The sequence below is a fragment of the Lissotriton helveticus genome, chromosome 5_1 (assembly GCF_964261635.1).
Source record: "Lissotriton helveticus chromosome 5_1, aLisHel1.1, whole genome shotgun sequence".
Taxonomy (NCBI): domain Eukaryota; kingdom Metazoa; phylum Chordata; class Amphibia; order Caudata; family Salamandridae; genus Lissotriton; species Lissotriton helveticus.
In genome coordinates, this window is record NC_136065.1 from 824,688,489 (window position 1) to 824,711,816 (window position 23,328).

The 23,328-nt window shown below is 48.6% G+C and overlaps 1 protein-coding gene across 2 annotated transcripts in view; it reads right to left on the minus strand.

Annotated features, from left to right (window-relative positions):
• The window catches only part of WAPL (WAPL cohesin release factor), a 1,132,828-nt gene that overhangs the window by 381,744 nt on the left and 727,756 nt on the right, over window positions 1–23,328 (minus strand). For both annotated transcript variants that reach the window (XM_078643290.1, XM_078643291.1), the window contains exon 14: window positions 7,700–7,815. In XM_078643290.1, coding sequence (XP_078499416.1) covers window positions 7,700–7,815 — 116 coding nt within the window. The remainder of the gene's footprint in view (window positions 1–7,699; window positions 7,816–23,328) is intronic.

Sequence of the window (23,328 nt, forward strand, 5' to 3'; positions counted from 1 at the left end):
TCTTACCTGTCGGTGTAGTTTTGCAGCTTGAAGATCTTTCTGGATTCACTATGCTGTGCATATTCCGCAATCTGGTGGTTGAGTCCGGAATCGTAGTCTTTTTTCTCTCTTTTTTTTTCCGTAGCCCAGGTGGGCGTTGACGTCCCACCATTTGGTGTACCTTCGGTGACGTCGGCATGCTTCCGGCAGAAGCTCCCACCCTTGGGCGCCATCTTCGAATTCTTTTTTCTGTCTCCTTTTCTTGTATTTTTGGTGAATCCATGGCTATGTTTATTAATCCTCTTTTTTTTTTTTTAACTTAATTCTTAACGTATCCTGAAAGCTTCAACTTACTTAATCTCTATGTGCTTCCACCTTCCTCTCCAGCCTCATCTTTCTGGCGGAGGTGGGTGGGTTCGCTAGTGAATCCAGAAAGATCTTCAAGCTGCAAATCTACACCGACAGGTAAGAAACTATTTGTTTTGCAGCGTGAATCTTTCTGGATTCACTATGCTGTGCATAGATTTTGTAGCGGTTTTCGTTACTTTTGTGGCGGTTGGGTGGAAGATGAGCGTTGGTTGTTGAATATATGTTGAAGCACTTTTTGTCCTACTTGTGCTTCTTTGTTCATTTGTACATCCACGCAATAGTGCTTAGTGAACGTGTGCACTGAAGCCCATGTTGCCGCCAGGCATATGTCTTGAATTTGTGTGTTGGCCAGAAAGGCAATTGTTGCTCCTTTCTTCCTGGTCGAGTGGGCCTGTGCCCCTCCAGTTAGCTCCTGGCCCGCTTGCTTGTGGCAGAATTGTATTGTCTGTGCGATCCTTCGAGCTATGGTGTTTTTAGTCACTGGTTTACCCATGTAACTGTTTGCGAAGGATACGAAGAACTGTTTTGTCTTCCTGTGTCCCTTCTTCCTTTCAATGTAGTGCATCACCGCTCTTCTTGCGTCTAGAGTGTCGAGCGCCCTCTCAGCGCTTGTCGTGGGGTTTTGGAAGAAGCTAGGAATCTGAATACTCTGATTCATGTGGAACCTTGACACCACCTTCGGCATGAAGTGCGGGTCTGTTCTCATGACGACACTGTCACTGTGTATCTGGATGTAGGGTTCCTGTAGTGTCGGTGCCTGCAGTTCGCTCACCCTTCGTAGCGAGGTAATTGCTACCAGAAAGGCCGCTTTCATTGTCAGCATTTGCAGTGATGCTTTGTGGATGGGTTCGCAAGGTGCTTTCATGAGCTCTGTCAGTACCACGTTCAGGTTCCGAGCCGGTGGCGGCATCCTTTTTGGTGGCGCTATTCTTTTAGCCCCTTCCAGGAACCTTTTTACGACGTGAGATGTAAAGAAGCTTCTCCCTGTTTCTCCTCTTGTGTATGCCACAATCGCTGCCAGGTGTACCCTCAGTGAGGATGAGCTTAGCTTAGCTTTTATTAGGTGCGTGAGGTACCTTAGCACCGTAGATTCCCTGGTCAGTTTTCTATGGAGTTTCTTCTTGCAGCACCATTGAGTGAATCTTTTCCATTTTTCCCCATTGCATTTGCGTGTGCTGGGCCTTCTTGCCTCCCGCAGCACCAGCAGGGTGCTCTCTGGTAGTTTTAGATGTGCGACCTCTAAGCCCTCAGGAGCCAGGCTGAGCGGTTGAGGCTCTCCGGCTCTGGGTGTAGAACTTCTCCGTTTTCCATGGAGAGCAGGTCTCTTCTTTTCAAAAACTTGCGGGGGGGGGGGGGCTGTGCCATTTCCATTATCTGTGAGTACCAGGTCTGCCTGGCCCATTCCGGTGCCACCAGGATAGGCGTCATGTTGCTAGTCCTGCATTTGTTGAGAACCCTGGGGATCATTGGTATCGGGGGAAAAGCGTAGGCAAATGTTTTTGACCAGCTTATCCATAGGGCATTCCCCTGTGATAGTGCCTCTGGTTGCCTGGATGCAAAGTATTGGCATTTTGCATTCCGGCGTGTTGCAAACAGATCTATTGTTGGAGTGCCCCACCTCCTGAATAGTCTCTCTGTTTCCTGTATATTGAGTTCCCACTCGTGGGATGCTGAAGTCTGCCTGCTGAGCCAATCCGCTTCTACATTGTCCTTCCCTGGCAGGTGTATGACTAGCAGGTCTATTTTGAGTGGTATTGCCCATCTCCATATTTCCTGTGCCAAGCTTGACAGAGGGAAAGATTGAGTCCTCCCCTGTTTGTTGATGTAAAACATCGTTGTGGTGTTGTCTGTCTGTATCAGCACCTTCTGGTTGTACAGGTGTTTCTGAAAGGCCTTGAGGGCAAGCAACACTGTTTTCAGTTCCAGGTAATTGATGTGTCTGACCGCATCTGTAGGGCTCCACAGACCCCTCACTCTGAGCCTGTTCATGTGTGCGCCCCATCACTTCTGGGATGCGTCTGTGGTGATGGTCACTGTTGGGTCCGGTGGTGTTGGAGGTTTCCCTTACTGTTATCCTTTCTCTGGTCCACCACCTTATTTCTTCCTGCACCCTGTGCGTTACAACCACTAGATCCTCCCAACTTCCTGTAGCTTGTGACCATTGCTGTTGCAGCCACTCTTGGAGTGGTCTCATCTGTAGGCGTACATTGGGGACCAGGTGCATGCATGACGCCATCATTTCCAAGATCTTACTCACTGTCAGAGCTCGCCCCTTCTGGTAGTGACGTTTGTCCTTCAGTAGGCTGAGTGTTCTCTTTTCGCTGGTTAACACCCTGCATTGGACGGTGTCGATTTGAGCTCCCAGGAAGATCTTCACCTGCTCCGGTTCCATTGGGCATTTCCCCAGTGTATGGAGAATCCCAGGCTTGTTAGCGTTCTTGTGACCTGCTCTGCATGATCCTTGCATGTCCTGTAAGAGCTTGCCTTTATGAGCCAGTCGTCGAGGTAGGGGTACACGTGTATCCCCATCCTTCGCAGATGTGCGGCCACTGCTGCGAGGAATTTGGTGAACACCCTTGGTGCGGACTTTAGACCGAATGCCAGGGTTGTGAATTGGTAGTGATCCTTGTTTACTGTGAATCTTAGCATGTGCTTGTGCTGCCTGTTCATGGGGATGTGCAGGTACGCGTCTTTGAGGTCTATGGTGGACAAGAAGTCCCCTGCCTTTATCTGTGGGATGACCTCTTGTAGGGCCGTCATCTTGAATTTTTGAGTTTTTACATATTTGTTTAGGAACCGTAGATCCAGGATGGGTCTTAGGCTTTCGTCCACTTTTGGCACCAGGAAGTAGCTGGAGTACACTCCCCTGTTCCGTTATTTGAATGGGACCGGTTCGATGGCCTCTTTGAGGAGGAGTTCTTGAGCTTCCTCTTGGAGCAACTGCAGCTCTCTTCCTGAGTGCTTTCTTTTCTTTGGCTTTCTGTTTGGTGGTCTCTTTTCAAACTCTATGCAGTATCCGTACTGCAGGATGTTGAGTATCCACTTGTCTGAGGTTATTTTTCTCCACTCCTGGAGAAAAAATCTTAGCCTGCCTCCTACTGGTGTTGCATGTTCCTTTGTGTCTTGTCCGTATAGCCCTCTCCTCTTTCCCTGCTCCTCCCCCGGAGGGTTCGAGTGGGTGAGCACCTTTTCCCGTGTGCAGTCACTTAGAGGGGGGTTGTTCACCGCCTCTCCTTCTATGGCCCCATCCGTTTCCTCTTGATCGAAAGGACTGGCCCCTGTTCTGATAGTTCCAGTTTTGCCTCTGCTGGCCCTGGTGACTTTGGTTGTCACTCTGTTGCCCCTGTTGGAACGCCTGGTGTGATTGTACATGTTGGTTTCCACCCCTGCCGTTCGGCCTCCGTGTAGGAGTGCCCCTTCTCATCCCCCTGAATTGCAGGGCCCCCATGGACCGTGCCGTCTCGTTGTCCTTCTTCAGTTGGGTGAGCTTCTCATCAACTGGGGCTCCGAACAGTGTTTCACCATTGAAGGGTGTGTTCAGGATGTTGTTCTGGACCTCAGTTTTGAAGCCTGAGATCCTGAGCCAGGCTTGCCTTCTCTCTGTGATGCCTATAGCCATCAGTCTGCTAGATATTTCAGCCCCATCCAAGGCCGTCTTCAGGCATGAGTTAGCAATGCTTTTCCCTTCTTCCACAAGGTGTGATGCCCTCTCACTGTATTGCTCCGGGAGGTGCTTGAGCAATTGGCCCATCTCATCCCAATGCTGGTATTGATGTCTGTTCAGGAGGGCGTTGGAGTTAGCCATCCGCCAGCGCGTTGCGGCGTTCCTCTCTATTTTCCTGCCCGTTAGGTCCATCCTCCTGCTTTCCTTGTCAGGTGGAGGCCCAGATGTTGTTGGGACGTTGGCCCTTCTTCTGGCCGTTGCAGCGATTATTGAATCTGCTGTGACGGACCCCTTGATGTAAGCCGGGTCCTGGGAGGAGAATTTGTATTTCTTCTCCGTCCTCGGCGTTACCGATCTGCATGTAGCCGGCTCCCTGAAAGCTTCCTTCTCCTGGTCTGTGACAGTTTTGAGCATGGGCAAGAATTGGCTTCTTGTCTGCGTGGGGAGAAATGTTTCCAGCAGGAAATCTGCATTTGGCTTTTCCTCTTCCAGCTTAACGCCATAAGCTGCTGCTTCCTTCTTGACGACCTCATTGTATGCCTCAATGTCATCTGGCGGCGAAGGCCTCGAGGGGTATGTCTCCACAGCCTCCTCCGGGTTTTCGGCATCGATGTCCTGCCATTCCTGGTCTTGGGCCGTCGAGGATCCTGAGCCGTAGTTCAACTGCTGCTCCCCATAATCCCCTTCTGTGTAATAGAGGTCCTCTTCCTCTTCGTGCGCCGAGGGCTCCGGAGTTTTCGGCGGCTCTTCGACATCGAACTCCTCGTGCTCCTGCACCTCAGCGACGGCCGTTGCTGGCTTCGAGGGGATCCTGTAACTTCTCATCTTTTCATCGAAGTCCTTCTTTCTCAGAAGGATGTTCTCCATCTCGACCTCGAGCCTTCTTGTTTTTCTTTCATCTCTGCGGCCTGCTCGTCGTCGAGCGTTTCGGCTGCTCTCTTCGACGGCATCATCGACGTCGAAGCTTTCTTAGTCTCCTTTTCTTTTGAAGTCGAAGACCCTTTTTCGGGGGCTTGCTTCGACGACCTTTGCTTTTCGCCGGTCTTCGGCCTCCGGGAGTCCTTCTCGAAGGATCCGCTGGGCTCTTTTTCGGAGGATGCAGCTTCGGTCGTCGAAGTTTTCGGCGCCGGTGCTCCTTTCGAGGCTCTAGGCTCTGACTTTTGAGAGTCTGCCTCTGGCTTTCGAGGCCCTGTGGGCGTTTTCGGGGTCGTAGACTCTCCTACCTTGTCAGGCGTTTTCTTATTGGTCTCTGCGACCGTGAATTCATCTGGACCCTCGGCGATGTTGTCCTCGTCGTCGGAGAGGCCCAGTTCGTAAAGCGTCGGGGTCTTGTCCTTGCCCTGCATCGTGTGGTGAGCTGTCCTCTGTCTCTCTCGAACTTGGAGTGTCTTCGGCTTGAAGACGGAGCAGGCGTTGCAGTCTCTGCTTTCGTGGTCAATTGGCAGGCAGAGGTTGCAGACTGGGTGCTGGTCCTTCTGCGCGAACTTGTGGTGGCAGTTCTTGCAGAATTTAAAGGGTGTCTTGTACATCCCTGCGCTCAGGGGGGCCCCTGTGTGCGCATTCCTCCAAGGACGTCGAAGATCTCGATGTTCTTCCCTTTCTTCGTCTTCTCTTCTCTGACGGTCTTCTTCTCCCAATCTTCTCAGGTCTTTACCGTCGAAGAGCTGTTGTATTTCCTCCTTTTCTCCTCCAAAACTTCTGGAGCTTCACGCGACGATCCAGATCCAACGGCGGAAAAAAGAAACTGAAGATGGCGCCCAAGGGTGGGAGCTTCCGCCGGAAGCATGCCGACGTCACCGAAGGTACACCAAATGGTGGGACGTCGACGCCCACCTGGGCTACGAAAGAAAAAAAAAAAAAAAAAAAAAGACGACGATTCCGGACCCAACCACCAGATTGCGGAATATGCACAGCATAGTGAATCCAGAAAGATTCACGCTGCAAAACCAGAAATATCAGCCCCACCCTACCATTCTTTTGTGTCTCTCTAACATGAAATATTAGAGGGTGACAAAGAGGATTTATAGATAATAGTGTAAATCCTCACACATTTAGACCTCTTGGGCTTTTTGTATCGAGCTCTAATATGTATCTTGTCTCTAGTTGTCTAAGAGCTTTTTCCCTGTTGCCACCTCTTTTACTTGCAGGGACACTGTCTATCACAAAATAAGTTAGAACATTCAGATTATTGTTGTGTTCTAATTTGACGTGTCGGGCAACAGGGTATGAAGGGTCCGAATTAACTGTTGCTCTTAAGTGCTGTGGAATACGTGCATGTACCTGGAGTTTTGTGCTCCCGACGTATTGGAGACCACATATACAAGATAAGACATATACCGCATGGTCTGTTTTTCAACTGTAATTTCCTCCTATCTTGATCAACTCGTCTGAAAAAGCATTTTTGTAAGAGTTGGTGTTCACCCAGAATCTGCACGCTCTACCTGTACTACACTTAAAAAAAACGTTTTGGGAAGAGAGCCAAGTATCCTTGTTAAAAAACTCAGTACTGTTTTTAACCAGGTCACTCCTCATGGAATGAGCTTTTCGGTAGGTAAAATTGGGCTTTGATGGTAAAACTTCTTTAATAACTCCATCTGTTAAGACTATGGGCCATTGTGAATTAATGATCCTTCTTATGGTCTGAGACTGTTTGTTATAAGTAGAAATAAATCTACATTGAGAATTGGAAGTATCTCCTTCCCAATCAATGGCATCAGATCTTGATTGTGTGCTTGCAGCCAATGATGGTTTGGGGACTACATTGAGTAATGCCGATCTGTCCTTTTCATTGGCTTTTTTCATTGCCAGATCCAATTTGTGTGCATTATATCCCCAAGCCAAAAGCCTGCATTTGGCATTTTCTTGGGACTCTTAATGCCCTTTCAGAGCTGCAAGCCCTCCGAATCCTCAAAAATTCCCCATAATGAAGACTGGCTATGGTATGATGCGGGTGGAAGCTAGAAGCGTGTAGCAGAGTGTCACCTGCCGTGGGTTTTTGATACAAGCTTGTTTCTATAACCCCTTCCTGGACAGAGATCTTAATGTCCAAGAAGTTGGTGGAATCAGAATCAATAGGAGAAGTGAAGGTGAGGATGAGCTCATTGACATTAATAAGCTCAACAAACCTATTGGCTTCCTCAATACTTCCCTTCCACACAATAAACACATCATCTATATAGCGCCACATATGCATCACATGTAAGTCATAAAGTGCCCTGTGCTATATATATATATACAATTGTACATATATATCAAGCTGCCCTGTGGCAGGCCAAGCAAGGTAATTGTATCTCTTTGCTGCGCTCAGTAGCCCTGAGAATTGGGTGCTGATATATATATATATATATATATATATATATACGTATGTGTGTATGTATGTAGACGAAATAAGGAAGACTAGTAGCTACACTGCTGTATTATGATCATGCATTAAAAAAACCTGTGCTTCAACGCTCACCAGTCAACTAAGTTTCTCATTTGGACTGCAAACTTCCTATGACGTGGCACTGTTTTCGACCTTTCAAGCTTTTTGTTTTGTTTCTTTTAGCTATACAACTAGCATATATCTCCTGACATTCCTTTTATATATTTACTTACATTGAAATACACATGTGCAATCCTTATCTAGTGTAAGGGGCTGCCCTATAAATTCTGGGTCTAACATTAGATCCGAAAGTAACATCTTACCAGCACTCTTATATCAAATCGTTGTTCTTGAGGTAGGTATTGTGGCACTTGGAGCACACAGCTGAGAGCAGTGGCGATCAGATTTTCTTGCTCACCTGTTTTCGTGCTGCCCCACTCTGTAAGCAGATTACCAATATTTGTTAATACATATTAAGTTCTGCATACACAAAATTAAATACATGCTGTTCATAAATTCCTTTTTAAAAGCCCATCTTCATTCTGACAGAAGGAGCTACATTGTTGGGCATAGGGCTTATAAATACATATCAACAAAATGCAAAAACACATTATCTAGTGTATCATATCAATTGTTTTTTAATACTAAAACTAATACTTAAACCTTAACCATGTCGATTTCAGCCAGTCATTCATCAACAATATCCTCACCACTGACATCTGATTCTATGATAAATCTATAAACAAACATGTTGTAAATCTGCATTCCTAAAATCTCTAATATATAGCAAAAGACCCAAATTATTTCCCCAGTCCCAATTTAAGGTGACAGATTTGACAACTCCATTTGGGGTGGCAAATAAAGTTGGTGTCTTCTGTTCATTGTCACTCCTATCTGAAACTAGCAAGGACTGTTTGGGATGGGTGGAGGGAAGCATTGGAGGGGAAGGTTAGATTGTGCTGGGAACAGTTAGGCTGTGTGGCAGCAGTTTAGACAACAATCTGACACTGATAAATTTCGTGGAAGGACTGCAGGCACAGGAATTTACATGACATTTTTTCAGCACTAGTGATAATCCTAGGAAACAACGCCTAGAGGATGCACCCGCATAGCTATTTCATCTGCTTGAACACCCATTTTAAAGCGAGCGTGTTGGAACCTACTTTAACTGCTTCACAAAGTTGACCCTAAAATGTACTTATCTAGTGGATGTTACCAATGAAGCAATTTCCAATTTCTCCTCCCTCGATGAATCTTCTTACATACAACAAAATGCCTCATTTACACACAAGCCACACACACTTATGAAAATGCCATTTTTCCCCTTCCCACTTTTCAAATCAAGATCCCGAATAACTAATGTCTCTAAGTACAGTAAGACACCCACTCAGCTGGAGCCTATGCCTACACAGCATTATCAGGAACTGTACAGACCTGTGCAATTGAAGAGGTTACTGATACTTTGCAATTGGGTACAAGACCCCCATGGGACACAACTACATTTATCTTCTGGCTTTATTCAGATGAAAGGAAGGATACCATAGCATAAATTAATTCATTAGTATGTTCCGTAATGCTTTGATTCCAACTCAATAATTGTTATACTGTCGATGTAGCTATTTATGGAAGGTCCTACTGCCAATGTTTATGCTTAAATTTCCGTTTCTTTTGCATGGCAAAATCTGGCACACCACTGGATTCCTACCCCGCAGCAGTCATAAAATCTCTTGCTAAGTAATCAACAATTACTTGTAATTTATTTTAATTTATTTTTTATTATGTTTTGGCTCTCGACGAGGGCCACATAAAATTCACAATACAAATTACATATCAGAAGAAAAAAAAAATTCAATCAACACACATAATACTAATTGCAACCATTGACAAATACACAAAAGAAAGCAATGTCAGACCTCTCCAAAACACCTTAATAAATAGCTAGAAAACCTTTAAAAAAATTAAAAATATGGAAGCAAAACATTTCATTTGGAGGACAGAATAGAAATTGTAGAAAAATATTCACATTAGAAATACCCAGTTGGAGACATATTGGTTTTAGCCATTTAAGCCGCAATGGGCGGAGTGCAGGGCAGATCAGCAAGACATGCATACGATCCTGAGTACTCAAGTTACAAAAATTGCACAAAGGAGAGGTGCCATACCACTTGGACAAAAGTAAATTTAGGGGCAATAGATCATATCGTAAAAGAAACCATAATCTGCGAACACCATGTGGCATATTCCATGTAGCATAGGGTTGGGCCAACTTCATAGAATAAAAATTAAGAAGGAGGTCACAACCCCTTTTTTCTTGTATTGTATTCTTATCTGTTAGAAAACATAGTTCCCACGATGCCTGTTTTAGCAAGAGTTTTAGCTGTGTCGGTGAGTGAAGGAACAGGACACTTTCATCTAACTTTAAGAGTGACAAGGCTCTTCTAAAATTCCTTACTAATCGTGAGAACTCTTTAAAGTTGCCCAGCAATTCATTTTTGAGGAGGGCTCTCATTGACCCTAATTCGGCTCTAGCCAAGCAAACCACCCATCTTACCAGGGCACATAGTCCCTGAACCCAGCTGCTCCTAAGGCCGAGATCAAGCCTACATGCGGCCAAAGAGTACGCGGTGTTTAGGGTAGATAGGGATCTTAAGAGTTTCCCTTCAATTTTGTGACAAAAATCCCAGTGCTTCAGCTCTATGAGTTCTATGCCATATAATATCGTAGGAGGGATCTTTGCCCTGTACACCTCCAGTAAGCAGGCGAAGTGTCTTTTTCCGGTGGCAAGATAAAGGGAATTTAAACCTTTGCCATGTGCGAGGGCTTTACGTGAACTATGCTCGATATGGGGCCTCTCACTCAAATTGGCCGCAATAATTTTACCCAAAAAGGTATAGGATTTAACAACCTCTAATTTCTGGCCACCAATAAACCATCCAAAGTTTTCAGAACGGCACTTCTTTTTCCCGGCAATACACATAATTTTACTTTTAGATATATTAATCTTCATATAATGGGCATTAGCAAAAACATGTAGAGCTTGCAGCCGATTAGCAAGACCTTTGGGGGTTAAATCTAAAACAAGAATGTCATCGGCGTACATCAAGCAAGAAATAGGTGATCCCCCCACCACCGGAGCTATACCCGCACAAGCTGTCAAGGAAGCAGGAAGGTCTACAGTGTATAGGGAAAACAATAGAGGGGCCAAAAGACAGCCTTGTTTAAGGCCGTTCAAAGATGGAATTCTATGCGAAAGTCCCCTTTCGTCCCCTTGGAGAACACTGCACCACGTTTCCGTATGGAGAGCTCGTAAAAGATCCAGTAGGTAACGTGGTAGACCAAGGGCTGCTAACTTTCTCCACAGCGTTCGACGATCAACTTTATCGAACGCCGTGGAAAAATCGATGAACGCAGCGAACACCACCCCCCCTCTCACACGTGTATATTTATCGGAAATCACATGTAGGGTGGTGAGATTGTCTAAAGTACTGTGCCCCCTACGGAATCCAGTTTGTTCAAATGGTAAAATATTATTCTCCACAATCCAATTATCAAGTAGAATTAAAATACATTTAGCGAAGACCTTTCCGACTGAGTCGAGGAGAGCAATCAGACGGTAGTTCATGGGGTTATCCCTAGCTCCCTTCTTAAAAATAGGGACCAATATACTTCCCCTCCACGAGGCCGGGACCATTTTAGTATCAAAGCAGGATTTAAACAATTCCTTGTAGAGTCTACTTAATACATCCCTAGCCCAAGGCATAGAGTCTGATGTATCTGAGAGTGCAGTGGTGCTTCCACTACTAAAAAAAAAGCAAGAACACCTCTCTGCTGAACAACTACAATCCCATATATGTACTCCCCTATACAGACAATTCTAAAAGCTTCTGTAGCTCAAGACAATGCGGAATCAGTTAAATCTGTCAGACCCTCCCTACCCACCCCAAAGTAGGTTTTCGTCCTATGCAAAGCACAGATTTAGTAATCTGGTCTGTAGTTGATGACTTGAGATGGGATTCGATGATAACGGATTCCTCAAAGCCTTGGTCCTACTGAATTTGTCAGCTGCCACTGACACAGTAGAGCACAAAAAATTGGCTGACCCAGTAAAAAAGGCCGACTTTCAAGGGTTCTCTCTCAATTGGTTAAGATCCTTTTTAGCAGATCAATTCTGGCAATTTTATATGCACATTTTCTGCAACAGCGATTATCCTGTAATGAATGGTCCCTCAATGCTTCTTTTTATCTACCCACCAAATCAATGTGAAACATTTGATCCAAGAATTCGCATCAAGAGGATGCAGAATCTACAACTATGCCAATTGCTGATTCGCCTACATCCAACATTGGCGTCTCATCTTCAATTTTAAAACATGATGTGCTTTATTAAAAACTGGATATGTTTGAATAATTTAAAACTAAACAGACAAAATCGAGAGGGACATATTACAAATTTATAAAACCAAATATAATGTCCCACAGGGATGGGATCAGTACTCGAGCCAAAAACACCAGTCAAAAGCCTGGGAGTTTTAGCAGATAGCCAACTATTTTTTTTTTTTATTTTTTTTTTTATAAACCTTTATTTGTACAGAAAGGATATACAAAACTGGGCCTACAACCAGTCCGGCCGGCCACGACACGATATAGCAATCAAGAAATCCAGAAGGAAAATATACAGAATCAATCATAATGGAGCGCAATCAATACAGCCCAAAAAGGGGAGGGGGGGTGGGGGGGGGGGGAGGATCTGGACGGCCCGCAGACAGGAACAAAGAAGGTTAATTTTTATAATATTACAATAAGGAGTATAACAGGCTCGGTTACAGCATAAATGAATCCGGGTTCCCAAAGCAAATCAGTGGCTACAAAAAGCTAAAGGGCAGCAACGCGGAGGAGTGGCACTACAGTATACATCAGTATGAAAACAGATGCGGTTAACACAAATCAATATTCAATTAGACTCATCGTATACACATCCACCACCCAGTAGTACATCGGAAACAGAACAAAGGAACCGGAATATCGACATCATTAGAACTAACCCGTCATACTAACCTTTGGGAGAGAAGGAAGAGGGGAGGGGAAGGAAAAGGGGAAAAAGAAAAATACAGACTGAAAAAGGAGAACGCCGCGCCGGTACAAGCACCCCGTAGCAAGGACACATAAAAGAGCAGGATTATTAGCAACGAGGAGGGGATGGGAGTCGCAATTGAAATGCGGCATAATCACAAGAAGGAGAGCAGTGATGATACTGACCCCATCCCAATCATACCATGGGAGGCAGGGACAGGCGCGGCGCTCCTATAAGAGACACAAAAGGGCCATAGAACGAAGAAAAATAAAACCGCAGATAAGACCCATCCCACCCATCCCACCCAGCACCCCTGCAGAAGGCTACGGCCTACCCCCCCAGCAGCGTGCCTGTCGCCCTAAATCAGAACCCGAAATGTAGTAGAGACAAGAGAAAGAAGAGGAATAAAGAGACAAAAAGGACATGAAGACAGAAAGAAATAGGAGGGAGGAGTAAAGGAGCAGAGACAAAACGGTCGGCCTCAGCCCTCCGCCCAACCATACAATCGTAATACGTTTAAATGAAAACGACACAATCTCGAGCGTCAGAGAACTTACAAGGGGGTCACCCACAGCACTATGTATACGGGCAACTGCGCCACGGATCCGTACACCAGCAAGCCACCGGGAGCATTGTATCTCACCCCAGGCCTTTCTTAGCCACAATTACCACCCACCACATGACAGCGGGAAGTGAGCAACACGGTGCGGGGCAATCCTACGAATGAAAAAAATTCAGATAGAAACGTAGGCCAGGGAGGTCAATCCATAGGCAAGAGAACAAAAGTCCGGGCATGCAGTTCAAGTGTCCCAACAATGTTAACAAGGGCAATAAAAGACAGGAGTTCAGTCTCGCCGTTCGGGAAAGCGGGGGTTCTCTTGTAGTACAGAAACACGACCTCTTCAAGGCAAAGATATGCAGCAGTCCACCATGCTTCTCGGGCACTCGGGTAGGATCGGGCCCCAGCACTATATCCAAGTCCCCGAACTCCAAACATTGAAGCGTAGGAGGTTCCAAAGCCACTTGCTTGCATACCTGTTGACGGACAGCGGTAGCAACCCTTGTCGCGACCGAGGGGGGCGAGGCAGTGGCATCACTGAGACGAGAGGGGACCATGAAGAACCGTCCATCTAAGATGGCGGCGGACCGCACCGATCCCCCAGGGGCACCAGGGGCCAAGGCCGCAAGCAAGGATCATAGTGCGCCAAGAACATCGCCAATTGTAGGCTCACGTGCACATATCCAGGCCCCCGTGCAGTCCAGCAACCCAAGTCCGCCGTCCTGAGGATATCCGTGGCCTAGCTCGACGGCCACCATTTTGTAGGTTCAGCCTCGTCACCACCCTCCGCGACTCTCGGACCAGTCCCGCAGATGCGGACCCCCTCAGGTATTAAGGGGGTCCCAGTAATGGCAGCCTTGGTGCAGAAAGGAGAGCCGCCAAAGTCGGGGGTCCGCCTGTACTATCGCTGGCGTGTCTGACGAACAGAGTCCGGGCGCGAGGCTCCAGGGTGGATGGACGGAGCAGCGGCGGGGGGACCCCTTCACACGATCAGTCCTCGGAGCACCGCGCCCCGCACCAGCCTCACGGTCGCCAAGGCAAGCCCGGATCAGGACCACCAGGATGTTCGCACAATGGCCTTTCGCCAGTGGCTCACACTCTCGGCCGGGGCCGACGTTTACATCAACGCCGGGCTGGGTCCAATAGGCGAGGCCCCGGTCTCATCACCGCGGAGGCCCCGGTCCCACCGGGGCATAACTTCGGAACCACGGCACGCAGGAGTCTCCAGGTCAGACGGTGAGTAAGAGCAACACGTTATGTTTCTGTTTCTGCTCGAGTGTGTCGTTTCGGGGCAGGATATGCAGCAGGATATGCGAGTCAGGCCGGCAGGCTGACGGAGCCGAGCTAGAGAGCGACCATTACGATCGCGAGCTTGGCTCCTCCCCCCCAGATAGCCAACTATTAATTAAACCACAGGTCAGATAAGCTGTATTCTAATGCATAATTGCGCTGAAGATGCTGAGATGCCCCACTTCTCCTTAAAGAGACAACGGGTATGACTTTAAAGGCAGTGGGTATTTCCAGATTAGCCTACACCAACTCCAGCTATTTAGGACTACATGAAAATACTCTTCATAGATTAACTGAGTGTGCCCTGGGCTCCTGCTTATGGCGGTACCCAGGGCCAATGTTCCTTCCCTAAATAACAAGTTACTTACCTTCGGTAACAATATATCTGTAAGAAACTTAGTTAGTGATAGATTCCTTACCTTAGAATTACCCCCAGGCGTCAGACTGGATCTGGAAGTTTTTGTCAGCAGTACCCCCGCGTGTCGGAAGGTGGCGTCTTGAGGTTCCACGTCTGTCATTGGCATCGTGGTTGCAGAGATGAAGTCCCGGCAGCTACTTAGACGCCACCATTGCGCGCTGACATCAGTTCTGTACACGACTTTCCGCGCCAGGAACGCAGTGCCATACAAGATATTAACCACTGGTGCATTGAAACTAGGGCCCTGAAAGGGATGATCTTGACCCTAGAAATCAGTTGGCAGAACGGGGAGGATGGATGAGGCGGTAAGGAATCCATCACTAACTAGTGTTTCATACAGATATAGCGTTACCGAAGGTAAGTAACTTGTTCATCTGAAAGAAACCCGTAGTGATAGAGTGATAGATTCCTTACCTTAGAATAGATACCCCAGCAATACCAACCCCGGTGGTGGTTCTGCGAACCAAGTTCACACCAGAAAGTCCCAGAGAACAGAACGGCCAAAGAAGCAGTCTTTCCGGACTTGGCTGTCCAGGCAATAGTGCTTAGTAAAAGTGTGCAGCGAGGCCCACGTAGATGCCTGACAGATCTCTTGTAAGGAGACACCACGTCCCAATGCCGTAGTGGCAGCCGTCGCCCTGGTAGAATGGGCACGCAGCCCGACCGGAGGCTTTTTTTTGCCAGAGAATAACAGGTTTTAATACACAAGACAACCTATCTGGAGATAGTCTGCTTATGCACGGCCCGACCTTTCTTGGCGCCAACGTAGCCAACACAGAGCTGGTCATCCATCCTGAACTGTTGTGTGCGAATCAGGTAAAATGAGAGCACACGTTTTGGGTCCAGACGATGGAGCCTCTCTTCCTCTCTGGAAGGATGCGGAGGCGGAAAGAAGGTGCGCAAAGTGATGGTCTGCCCGATGTGCAATGCAGTGACAACCTTTTGGCAGAAAGGATGACGTCCTGAGCACAACCTTGTCCGGATGGACAGACTGAAAAGGAGGTTTGCAAGAATGAGCCTGGAGATCACTCTCCTAGCAGAGGTGATGGCAACCAGAAATGCAGTCTTCAGAGTCAACAGACGAAGAGGACAGTTGTGAAGTGGCTTAAAGGAAACAATCATTAAATATTTGAGAACCAGATTCAAGTCCCACTGTGGTATTATGAAGGGAATAGGAGGGAAAAGATGAGTAATGCCTTTGAGGAATCTATTTATAGGGGACTTGAAAAAAGAGGGCTGATCAGGGAGCCTGAGAAAGGACAAAATAGCAGAAAGGTAGCCCTTGATAGTGCCCAGAGATGAACCCTGCTGGGCCAAAGAAGAAGGAACAGTAGGACTTCAGAAAGAGGGGCAGAAAGGGGATCCACAGCCTTTGCTGTGCACCATGCCACAAACTTGTTCCAACTGCATGCACGTACCAACCTAGTGGAGGGAGACTTGGCTGCCAGAATGACATCACAAACTTCAGGAGGCAGGTCGAAAGGAATCAATTGCCGCCGCTCAATCTCCATGCAAAGAGGTGGAGACTGGACAGGTTCGGGTGGAGGACCGCTCCTTGCTGCTGCAATAGAAGATCCTCCTGAAGAGGCAGTCAGGGGATTGATGGTCATACTGAGTAGCTCGGGATACCAAACTCTTCGAGCCCAGTCCGGAGCCACAAGAATGACTTGGGCCCGGTCGCACCTGATCTTCAGCACTCTGGGCAGACATGGTATAGGCGGAAAGGCATACAACAGACAGCAACTCCACTCGCGACGAAAAGCGTCTCCTAGCGAGGGCCGCCTTGGAAATTCCAAAGTGAAGAACTACTGACATCCCGCGTTCTCTTCGGTGGCAAATAGAGATAACCAAGGATCTCCCCGCTGTTGAAAGAGACCTTGCGCACATCAGAGTTAAGCCGCCATGCGTAATCCATCATGCACCTACGGCTGAGCTCGTCCACCCTGGCGTTCAGTGAACCTGCCATGTGTTGCCCTGGAAATGCCCTGATGTTCCAGCCATGTCCAGAGGCGCAGAGCCTCCTGGCATAGGGTCCACAACCCCACCCGCCCTGTTTGTTGCAGTACCACATGTCGGTGGTGTTGTCTGTGAACACCCGCACTACTCCCCTTGACAGAGGGAAGGAATGCCTTCAGTGCAAGTCGATTCACCCGTAGCTTCAGAAGGTTGATTTGGAGCCTGGACTCCGCCGGAGACCAGAGGCCTCTGATCTCCGCCTCTCCCATGTGGGACGCATCTGTCACCACTGTGTGCTCCGGTTGGGGAAGGGGGAGGGATCTGCCATTGACCGAATGCTGGTTCGTAAGCCACCACTGCAACTGTTGTGGACTGCCCTCCGAGATCTGGACGTAATCGGACAGGTTCCCCTGATGCTGTGCCCACTGGAACTTCTGGTCCTTCTGCAGAGCTCGCATATGCCATCTGGTATGATTGACCAGCAGGATGCCGGAGGCCATGAGGCCCGGCAGCCTCAGGGTCATCCTGACCGAAACCCAGGATAGAGGCAGAAAGATCTGAATCAGAGCCTGAATATCCTAGACTTGCTGTTCGGGAGGATAGACCACACAATGCGTCATATCCAGAACTGCTCTGATTAAGAGGAGCTTCTGAGAGGGAATCAGGTGCGACTTTGGCACATTGATTGAGAACCCCAGCAAACGCAGGAGGTCGGCTGTAGTCTGGAGGCGGGAGATGGCTGTACAGGGTGAGCCCGCCTTCAACAGCCAGTCGTCGAGATAGGGGAAGACTGGAACCTCTGATCTGCGCAGATGAGCTGCGACTACCACCATCACTTTCGTGAACACCCGAGGGGTGCTGGTAAGGCCAAAGGGTAGCACAGTGAACTGAAAGTGCTCGTGGCCTACCGTAAACCGCAGGTAATGCTGGCAGGATGGAAATATGGAATTATGCATCCAGCAGGTCCAACGCTACCATCCAGTCTCCAGAGTCGAGGGCAGACAAGACCTGAGCCAGAGTTAAAATCTTGAACTTCTCTTCCAGAGGAAGAAATTGGCGTCCTTGAGGGCCAAGATAGGACACAGGCCCTTGTCCTTCTTGGGCACCAGAAAGTAGTGCGGGTAACAATCATGCCCTACTTCTGGAATAGGAACGTGCTTCAAGTGTAGTCTTGAAGGGGAGGAAGTAGCCCCTTCGGACTATTTGTAAAATCCACCTGTCCGAAGTGATGGTGCACCAGTGGGGGAGGTGATGCTGAATCCTGCCGCCCACTGGTGTTGGATGGACATGAAAAACAAGACTAGGTAGGTTTGGAGGCAGAGGTGGCTGGGGTCGGGGTGAAGGTGGACTGACCCGCCTGCTGGCATCCTGACTCGGCTTGGAGACTGTTGCTACGCAGGCCTGTGGCTCTGAAGCGAACATATCGGGCGCCCCTTCCGTGGCCACAAAAGAAGCGAAAAGCAGAAGGTGGAGGAAGGCGCGATGCGGAAAGGCCCAAGGACTTGGCCGTAGCCCGCGAGTCATTAAAGCACACCAATGCACGATCAGCTTTGTTGCCGAAAAGGCGAATGCCATCAAAGGGCAAGTCCATCAGAGTGTTCTGGACATGCTGAGAAAAACCAGTTGTCCTCAGCCAGGTGTGGCGACTGTCTTGGAAATCGCCCTGCCTAGCAAGTCGGCGTGTCAAGGCCACAACGAATAGTGAACTTCGCTACATGTCTGCCTTCAGGAACAGCTTGAGAGAGCACTGGCCTTGCCTCCTCCGGACATTGAAGAAGCACACACGCCACTATCCCACACAGAGTGGGAATATTGGCCCAAGAGCAGTGAAGAGGCATGCGGTGTTCACAGACTGCAGCCCTGAACTGGTGGAAGAAAAAATCTTCTTTTTACCGAAAAGCTCCAGTTTCTTGGATTCCCTGTCCGGAGGTGCGGTAGGGAATGTGCTCTGGATGCAGAGAATTGGACAACCAAGCTCTCAAGGGTGGGGTGTTGGGAAAGGAAAAGGGGGTCGGCCCAGGGCAGGGGGATGGCGTTGGGCCACGTTCCTATCTACAGGAGCCCCTGTGCTGGGCCTGGACCAGGTGCCCAAAAGAACGTCCGACAGTGCATTGTTAAAAGGCGGCAGTGGCTCCGCAGAGGTAGCTGCCAGCTGAAGCACTTCTGTCAGGAGGTTAGTCCTGATGGCCACTGTAGGGAGCTCGAGGTGGAGAGCCTTGGCCGCCCTACACAACACCACTCTGTAACTTGCACCCTCCTCCGTAGGCATGGTAGGAGTTGTCAGCATGCCATGGTCAGGAGAGTTATCAAGACCACTGGTGTCCCCCCAACTCCTCTGCCCAGTCCAGGTCAAAATCACATTGTGCTGTGCGAGGGTCCTCAGACCCCTCCCAGGTTTTCCCAAGACTGATGAACGGGCCGAGAATAAGGAGGAGGGACATAGGGATGGAAATCCCCCATCAGCATTGTTATAGTCATCGATCGACGTCGGTCCGGCGCCTTGTCCACATTGGGGCTGAAACCAAGGTCAACGTCGTCCGGTGGGCCAGGCGACGTCGGAGGTGGACCCTGGTGGGGTCGACGTTGGTGAAGGTTTCACAAGGTCAACCGGCGTCGACTGGGATCGGAGCCCGGATCCATGGGGGTCGTACGGCGCCGGGCCAGACAGTGAAGCTGGACCCGCAGGTAGTAAAGAGCTAGGACCCCCTGTGGGGCCCGAAGGTGCACCAGTAGGTCTGACGGCCCAAAGAGGCAAGCCATGGTTGACAGAAATTCCTGCAGCAGGACCGGAGTCGCTGACAGATCAGGGAAGGGCAGGTAGGCCGGCGGCGACTGCGTAGGCTCTGCCAGAGCCGCGGGGGAGGCACCACCCGTACCCTCAGCCACATCGTGCGACCAGAGAGGGGAAGTCGGAGTGCGATGACGCTTCATCTTCTTGGAATGCTTCGTCTTACCTGACCCCGAGTTCGAAGACTTTGATCCCGATGAACGATGGTGGCGGCTCCGCGACCAGTCCCTCGACCTCCCATGTGAGCGGCACTGAGCCGAATGCCGGACTTCAAGCAACTTTCGAGACCGCTCCCGCTAAGTCTTCAGCGCCATGCTCCGGCAGTCGGGGCATGACTTGGGGTCATGGTCATGCCCCAGGCAGTAAAGACGAACGCGGTGCGGGTCCGTCACTAATATCATGCAATGACAGTCCCCGCAAGACTTGAAGCCGGGTATCCCTACGGCACCAGGAGTCGATCAACTCGAAAAATAGAGACCATAAGCCTAAAAAAAAAAACTACTTCAAAAAGTGACTGGGGTACCGCTCTCTCCGGATTTGCTCTTGCTGGCACAGAAAAAGAAAGTGTCAGAGCACAAGGGCGGCATTTAAGTAGCTGCCCCAACATCATCTCGGCGACCACCAATGCGCAGGGGTACTGCTGACAAAAATTTTCCGGATCCAGTCTGACGCCGGGGTGTAATTCTAAGGTAAAGAATCTATCACCACGTGTTTCTTTCAGATTCTAGTATTTAGGGGGACCCCTGAACCTTGCTTCCTCGGACAAGAAGAAACTACAAAAAGAAGGACCGAACAGCCGTGCAGCAGCTAAAAAGAGGAAGACACCCACTGACTTGGCCCCTCCCTTACCGGCCTGTCTGCCCCCTCAAACCTGCTCCTGCGAAATCCCGGTGTGTCCTGCAGCCAGCAAAATTGAAAACCCCAGAGGACCTGCCTGCCTTCAAGCACAAAGACTTTGTCTCCTGTGAACACCGGATTTGTTCATCTTTAACCCCTGGCTCTGGCCACACACCACGAACCCGCCATCCACGACCTGAGCTCGAGTGGAAAACACCACGAGAAGGCCCCCCCGGCGATCCTGACCCGAGATCCTGTGACTCCTGACCTGCCTCAAGCAGACGCCTGCAGCCTAAATCAGGAAGGTTCCTCCAACCGCGACCAGGAGTTGCTAAGAAGATCAGACTCCAAAAGGCCTGATGCCCAATGGCCTTGGATGCTCAAACAGATGCCTAACCAACTCCTAACTACCAAACTTACCTCTCGAAGTGGTGGTCGCACCCATTAAACCTTCATCCCCAAGCCTGCAGTGCCTTTGCAAACCCGAGGTTCCCCATTGAAACCAACAGGGTGCCCGACATCGAAACAGCACCCTGCACCCAGCCGCCCTAGTGCCGTAGAGGGTGCACCTTTGGTGCTACTTTTTTTCCCCATTTGCCCTGAGCTAAAGTCCAGGAGCTTTGCCAGCAGCCACCAACAGGAGGACCCCTATCCCCCATTGGATAACATTGCGCCTCAGCACTCTGCACCCGGCCACCCTAGTGCCGCTGAGGGTGTAAGAAAAGCAGTTACTTACCTGTAACTACGGTTATCCAGTATAGGTATCTTTCATAGATTCACATGCCTGAATCATTCCCCGTCGTCGAGGCGGGAGTCCCACGGTAAAAATATATACAATAGCAGTGCCTAAAAATTTCTTGTAGTAGGCTGGAACAGCCTAAAGGCCTAACTAGGCCATAAAACTTAGCAGCCTATCTACATCATTATGTAAAAAGACCTGAAATAGTAGCCTCAGCCAATCAGCTGTCCTCACCCTCTAGAACCTTCCCAGGCCAGGCAGTTCTCCTCAGATTTTCCCAGCACAAGTGAGAAGTAGTATCCATAAAACAGAACTGCCATGCCGGGGAGGAGGGTGGGTGCATGTGAATCTATGAAAGATACCAATACTGGATAACCGTAGTTACAGGTAAGTAACTGGTTTTCTTATCCAGTATTGGGGTATCTTTCATAGATTCACATGCCTGAATCAGAGTAGCAAGCAGTGACATCATGTTTGTCGTTAGAGGAAGGTGGGAGACAAAATAAACCATAAACATCCCCACACAACCAGGAAGGTAATAGAGCACAAACTTGTTAACATAACATATGCACCAAAACCTTCATAAGTACATTAGATATATGACCGCATTTGAAAATGCGAAAACATCATAATGAAAAGATATGCTTAAAACAGGCAAATGAAGAATAAAAGACTGTAAAAAGTCTAACCTTAGTGTAGAAGATGCTGCAGTACCGCTTCTCCAACTGCTGTATCATCATGAACTTCCGACTGCAGACAGTAATGTTTGGTAAAAGTGTGCACACTTTTCCATGTAGCAGCTCGGCAAATGTTCTCCAGCGTAACTCCAGCGAAAAGGGCCGTTGACGCCGACATTGTTCTGGTGGAATGCGCTTTGACCTTTCTTGTTAAAGGTTTGTTGGCTTTATCATGACAGAAGATAATCGTAGAAGACAACCATCTAGCTATAGTTGCTTTCGTTACAGCTTGACCCAAGGTGGCTTAACCATAAGCAACAAAAAGTTGATTGGATTTGCGGATGTCCTTTGTGTTTTGAAGATAAAACTTCAGGCACCGTTTCACATCCAGAGAATGTAAAACCTTCTCCGCTGAAGTTTTAGGATCCGGGAAAAAAGTTCTGAGTTTGACCGGTTGATTGATGTGGAATTGAGTTGGTACTTTTGGAATGAATCTTGGGTTAGTTCTAAGTGTGACAAAATCTTTAGAGAATTGTAAGAAAGGCTGTGCAATAGTGAAGGCCTGTATCTCATTGACTCTGCTGGCTGAAGCGAGAGCCAGTAAGATAGCCACTTTCCAAGTTAAAAACTTTAGCTCCGCCTTGTGAATAGGTTCAAAAGGCCTTTTTAGAAGTTGAGACAGAACAATATTAAGATCCCACTCAGGGGGAGGAGGACGAACTGGTGGAAAAGCTCGGAATAGCCCCCTAAGGAATTGTTTGATCAAAGATGATGAGCATAAGGATGGTTTGTTGGAACTCTTCCTGAACCTGGATATCGCCGCTAGATGCACCTTAATGGACGAAAAAACGAGTCCAGCCCTAGCTAAAGACAGCAGATATGGAAGGATGTCTTCAGGAGGAGCTTGAAGTGGATGAATATTATTTTCTCCACACCATGAGCAGAATCGTTTCCACTTAAAACGATATGTCTTGATGGTACTTTGCGCACGGGCCTGTGATAAGATCGCCCTGCAGTCTGAGGAGATGTTAAGATCCTTGAACTCTAGGAAGTCAGGAGTCAAGCGTGCAAGTGCAGTGATTGAGGATCCGGATGTTGGACCTGGCCTCCCTCTCTTGTTAACATTGACACTGTCGGTTTGAGACGAATTGGAGGCTGCTGAGAGAACAGAAGGAGTTCCTGAAACCAAAACTGTCTTGGCCAACGGGGAGCAATGAGGATGAGAGTGCAATGTTCCCTCTTCATCTTCTGCAGTACCTTCGGAATGAGCGGAATCGGAGGATAAGCGTACGCAAATATTCCGGACCATCTCATCAAAAGGGCATTTCCCCTTGACCCCTGCTGAGGAAACCTGCTGGCATAAAATAGGCATTTGCTGTTCTGCTGCGTGGCGAACAAATCCAGCGTTGGTGTTCCCCAAGTTTGAAAGATCCTTTCTACTTTGTTGTTCGAGCTCCCGTTCGTGACAGCCCGTGAAAGCTCTGCTGAGGGTGTCGGCTAGAGAGTTCTGGACGCCTTGCACATGTTCCGCTCTGAGGGATATGCCGTGGCGTATGGCCCATTCCCACATCTCCTGAGCCTCTAGCGACAGGGTGAGAGATTTTGTTCCTCCCTGTT